Below are 5816 nucleotides of genomic sequence, written 5' to 3' on the forward strand. Positions count from 1 at the left end.
TTTCCATTTTCAAATAACTGAGTCATACTCTTTATTATAGCCCCTTTACTGCTCTTTAAAATACAGAGCCAGAAGGAAAATATTATTTTTTTAGTACAGAAAATTGTGAAGGGGTCGCACAACATTGAAGGTACCTTTAAAAACAGGAAGTCCTACCAAATGGACTTCCTGTTGGTCTTCCCACTTAAATATTTAACAATATAAATCAAAATACAATGCAACACAGAGAAATCCTCTTGTTTTTATCCTTTCGTTGTACTTTGCCCCAATGTTTCTTTGGGCTATTAATGAAAAAAAATATACATTGTAACATATAAGCAACCTCTTATTTAGGTCTCTAAAGAGATTTCCTGCTAATGGCTGGCATTTTGTTCTGCAAGTGATCAAAAGGATTTTGCAACACATTAGGAAGAAACCTTTACTACAAGATTTTGGAAGAAAAACACGATCCTCAGGTATAAAAATTTTTGCCATGACATTATAAGAAATTGCTGTGTAATCGTATTAGTGGACATTCCTAGGAAATTAGGAAAATTTCCCCCTTTTCTTCCCTCCGTAACCTTTCAGCTGCTGGAGGGGTAATTTTAAAGACATGAGATCTTACACTTCATGAAAACAGGAGTCAAGCAGAGAAGAGAGACCTTGTTACTCAGCCCTGCCTATACATACTTTGTTAGACTCCAGTGACTCCAGCCACAAGATCTGATCCAACTGTTTCCTTAGCTGTATTGCTCACAGGACTGCTTGCTTAATTCTGTAAGCAAGCATTGCCAGAGAGAGTTGTACTATTTTATTAAATTATATGTAATGTTGGCTACCCAGTACTTCCTGCGGCATTTGACCACCTTAAAATGTATCTGTAGCCTGATCTCATTTTGACCTGAACATCAAATTCACAAAGCTTGTGAACTGAAATAATTAATTTTAGAAGCTGAAATGTTCTCAGATGCAATGAGTTTGAAGCAATCTTAATCACTAATAAGATTTCATTCAAAGATAATGTGGTTTCATAAATCAACTTGTTTGCATTCAAACATGGTTTTGGTTTATTCATCCTCACTTTTTGCACAAATTGTTTCCTAAATAATGCAAACAGGATTGGTAAAAGTGAATAACTATTCCATGTCTGTCTAGAAAGTTTAGAGGGTTCTGTAAGTCTATAAAGTACAACTTCAGTCCATTTATTTCTTACATCTCCTTTTAATATTTCCTTCCTGAATTTCCACTTAAGATGACCACAAACCTTTTCCTTCAGAGAAAATAATACACCAAACTTAAACATTATGAACTCTGAATGTCTCATCAATAACATATGGAAGTTATCTAACAGCAGTTGTCTTCGACTAATTTTCATTGTGGCTATGCAAAGTACTTTAGGTAATACTGATTCTAATGGAGCTGTCGGTACTGCTACATATATCCTGAACTCTGTATTTAACAGTGGCGTGTCCCTGTACGATGAAAAATCACCTTTATCTTTCCTAGCCTTTAAAACAATATTATCAGCTTCCTTCAGAGTATCTGCTAAAGGTTTGAAGTCCAGAAAATAGCATAGAAGATGGGTTAATCTGGAGAGAAACTGATCTCGTAGTGCTTTAAATAACTTAATCAGGAGCTTCTCTGGATCAGTTCCCCTGGTCAATTTGGTGCCCTCAGATTCTCCTTTCAGATGCTGACCTTTAACTTGGACTCTGACTTCTCTGATGTGAGTCAGAAGGTAATCTATTTTTCTGTTCTGTTTTCTAGTAGATATTATCATATGTTTTTTTCTTTGACTTACTTTATACACTGTAACAGCATGTCTGTCCTTCTCTGTCTTGCTGTACTTTTGTCTACATTGATAGAAAATACACATTATTTTTTCTGACACTAGAGCATGTTGTAGAAACCCTACGAATAGAAGCTTATTCAACATTTTCTTTGCACATATATTTTTATACATCTCCAGATTTTTAATTTGAGAGATAAGAAATCTGCATTCTGCATTTTCTCCCTTTTCAATTCCTGAAGTTTTGCCAATTAACTTTCTCTTCAATACAACCTTATAAATCCCATCTAATGAGTTGGTAGGTAATATGCCATTATGGAAACATATCTGATTTTTGATTGTTTCAATCTCCAGTGCAAGAAATAAGTTGAAAAGAAAATTGTTCAGTTCACATTTTCTATGCCTTAGACTAACCAGACACTCTCTTTGTGTTGTCAAGACAGAAAGAGAGATGGACCATGTCATTTGGCCTCTCTTTGCCCAAATAAGAGGATACTGTAAGGAACCAGATAGTGATATATAATACACTGGTGTGATCAGCAAATGATTATGTGAATAAAACAAATAAATCCTTAGGAAGGGCAGCACATTTCCAGTCACAACACCTGGCTGGATAGTATTTTCTGTCAGGAATGGACCTAATGAACAAAATTCCTGACTTCTAGTATCTGAAGTATCAACTGGAAAATTTAAAGTAAGGCTTAAGTCTCCCTCAGTAGTGAGATTTTCAGAAGAAAGCAAGACAAAAATAAAACCATGAAGGGAGATGTCTTGCTTAATACTGGGGACGTATACCAAACAAAAAGTAAATACTCTGCCTAGTAAACTTCTTTTAACCATTACCAATATCTTTCTTTTTTTTAAAATTTGAATTAAAATCTTGTGCCAGGAAGCTGGCCAATACACTAGCAGTGGTACCTCATACTCATATTGTCCTACAATTAAAAAAAAAATCAGCGTTAGCTGGAGAAAAGTGCTTTTTTCTGTCTACATCTGATGGGTGTATCTGAAACAAGCCAAATTCTGGACATGTATCACAGGTCTAAATTTTGAAACTATTGAATCAAGACAGTCCTTAACTTCTCTGGGGCAATCCTGTGAAAAAGGACAATCCTATCAAAAGTTCATATTATTACCTCATGCTAAAAGCCCTGTGATTATTTCATATTCTCTGTGCAGTGAAAAAGAAATATTTCATATTTTCCATTTGGTAAAAAACAAAATTATCTCATGCTTCTACTTGTGCATTATTTAAAACAGTAACTTGACATGAAAAATCTCACAAAATTCAAACATATAGTGATTACAGTGGTTTCTGTATAATTTGATACACTTAAAAATACATAGAAACTCTATAAAGTGCAACTGCTTCTCTTTATGTCTTGGTTGCAGGCTTCTCCAACATGTAAGTAAGCGTCTTATTTCAGTCTACTTTCTTCTCTCATCTTGCTTACCACATCATCCTCTACAACTATTGTATTCTTAGGGTTGATCTGCATGTTGTTTTCTCACCATTCTTCCACTCTAATGCTTTACTCTGTTATTATTTCTGAAAAATAAACAAAACACATGCTTTTAATTAAAGAAAACTGCCTTCCCTGCCTTACTTATGGAGTCAAATCATTTAACTTTAAGTCTACTCACTGTTACAGCCATTGCTGCTTGTAGTTTCAACCAGGCTGGCACCACCACACTCTGAAGAACTCGTCCTTGGAAGGGAAGCTTTCCTGATCATAAGAAACAAGAAAGAGACAATGGAGAGGGGAAAAAAAAAACCAACCCCAAAATCCAACAGACCAAACACAGAGTAAAATAGTTATCAGAGAAGAGACAAATTAACTGAATGATGCTTCCAGTGAAAAAAGTGACAGGGATCTTTTGCAGTTACTTTCTAATTAATTCTCTACATTTTCGAGCAGCACGTGTTTGAGGGAGAAGAGCGATCAGAGGTAGGAACAGCACTCGGAACTACGTGGCTTCTCTCCTGAAGTTAATGTTCCTGTTTGATTTCTCAGGTCTTTATTTTAAGCAATTGGTAGATACCACAAAATTATTTAATTTATCATTAACTCTCTTAGCATTTGGAAGTGTAATATCAATAATGTGATATTTTCCACACTTTCTTCAGGAGAAACAGGTCTTCTAAATAGAGCTGATCTCTTGCTGTCTATTTCGCTTTCTTTTAATAGCAATTAGACATCTGCTCCCTTGAGAAGAGTCGTGAGCTTTTCTCCTTTCTGTCCAGTTTCTGTCCTGTGGTGATATGACTCCTCCACAAAGTCTGTTGTGTTGGACAGCTTAAATGGCTTTATTCCTAGGCCCTGTTGTTTTGGCTGGCTGAGTTCCTGTTCATCAATATGCACTTATCTTACAGGTAATTTGGCATTTCCACATGGACTTAAAGTACAGAAATAAATTGCAGATTTCATTTTCCCTAGGGTTTTCTTTATTCCTCTAAGCTGTGCGCACAGTATTCAGGCCTCTATATTGTTTTAAATACGGGCTGGCTTATGTGGAATCTATACTAATCAGCTACCTTTCTCACTCTTTTTCCAGTACAATATGTTTATGGAGAAAGGCAGACAGATGGACCTGTACTGATAGGTGAACTGCTTGTAGCAAAATATGCCATTTGTTCCCTCAGTAACAATGGAATAGCAAAGATTTTTGCATACTTTTGTGTTTTCCCCAGGTCAAAATGATATACTTTATCAGTACCATTTCTTGCTGGGGGCGTGTGTGTGTTCGTTTCACGATAGAAAGTGGCTAGATCTGGATTTGCCTCCATACGCTCCACTCTGCTAACAAGTTATGCAGCTCCTGTGCCTAAAGCCACACCAAAGTCCACTCCAATCCAAGACTTGTTGTCATTGTTAAATACCAAAGCACTCTTATAAAACCAGTTCTATATACGTGTTATAGATTATATATATATATATATACACACATAAAACATATATATATATATATATATATGTTTTACATTCACAATGTAAATATCTTACTGTCTTTTCTAAAATACAGTTGTTGGCACGATGCCGTATCTTCTAGTGAATCCCAACAGTTAGGATTAGCAATAGTTTTATGTGTTGAGCTTTTACAGGAATGTAGTGAACAGAACTGAGCATGGTCTTTAAAGATCGGGATTCCCCCTTTGACAGAGGAGCAATGTTTATTGTCTATGAAACAACACATTCCTGGAGAAAACTTGATAAAATAACATAGGAAGCTAATGTACTAAACTGGTTTTCGCATTAGTTTTGGGTGCAGACATTACTGTTCTTATGAATTCCTACAACATGATATAAAATTGTTTTACAAGACTTATCTTTGAGGAGACATAAAAGCATACTCTTTCCTTTGCAATGACATTCCTCATAATTTTTTTCAGAAAGTGTATTAAAGCTACCCACTTTGCTACCTAAATAATTGTATTATATCAATGTGAGACTAAGGTAGCTCTGCAGTGTCCTTTCCTTCAGCAAGTTCCAGCAATAGTGGGAGGCTTAACCCCAGTCTACCATCTATCTTTTCCAGTTCTAAGTTGCCTTTTTTTTCCATCAGCGGTCCTTGACCATTTCTCCCCCTTTCCTTCCTCCATTTTCTGCTGTTCCTTTCGCTAAGACCTTCAGCTTCTTTCCTCTATCTTTATTTTGTTTTACTTTCCATCATTCTCACCCTCTAGCCATTTAAAATACTGTCTGTTTCTTCATTGTCCTTGATTCTCTCTCCTCCTTCTCCTTGTGGGTTTGCTTTCCCAAACCACACCATCTTGATGAATCCTAGTATGTAAGCAAATACAGCATGAAATCAGCTTAACAGCTGATTGTTGGTAGATTGGAAAAAATAAATCCTCAGCTGATAAAAATGTGATGATTCAGCTAAATATAAACAGAGCATTATTTCCCCCTGTTCACCCAGAGCTTTTCCTATGCAGCCCTTTTCTTTTATAGGTTACTTTCATCATTACTTATGATTTGGTTTTATAAGCAGAGCAATTAAATCCTTTCTCGCTACCCTTGTATGCTGAATGGATTTGTGTGTAGGG

At 35.8% G+C, this 5816-nt stretch overlaps 1 protein-coding gene across 1 annotated transcript in view; it reads right to left on the reverse strand.

Annotated features, from left to right (window-relative positions):
• Positions 1 to 3404: 3404 nt before the first annotated feature.
• The window catches only part of NRG4 (neuregulin 4), a 16473-nt gene continuing 14061 nt past the window's right edge, over positions 3405 to 5816 (reverse strand). The window contains exon 4 of the mRNA XM_010184998.1: positions 3405 to 3495. Within this exon, the coding sequence (XP_010183300.1) occupies positions 3405 to 3495 (91 nt within the window). The remainder of the gene's footprint in view (positions 3496 to 5816) is intronic.

This window comes from Mesitornis unicolor, unplaced genomic scaffold (assembly GCF_000695765.1).
Source record: "Mesitornis unicolor isolate BGI_N332 unplaced genomic scaffold, ASM69576v1 scaffold3195, whole genome shotgun sequence".
Lineage (NCBI taxonomy): Eukaryota > Metazoa > Chordata > Aves > Mesitornithiformes > Mesitornithidae > Mesitornis > Mesitornis unicolor.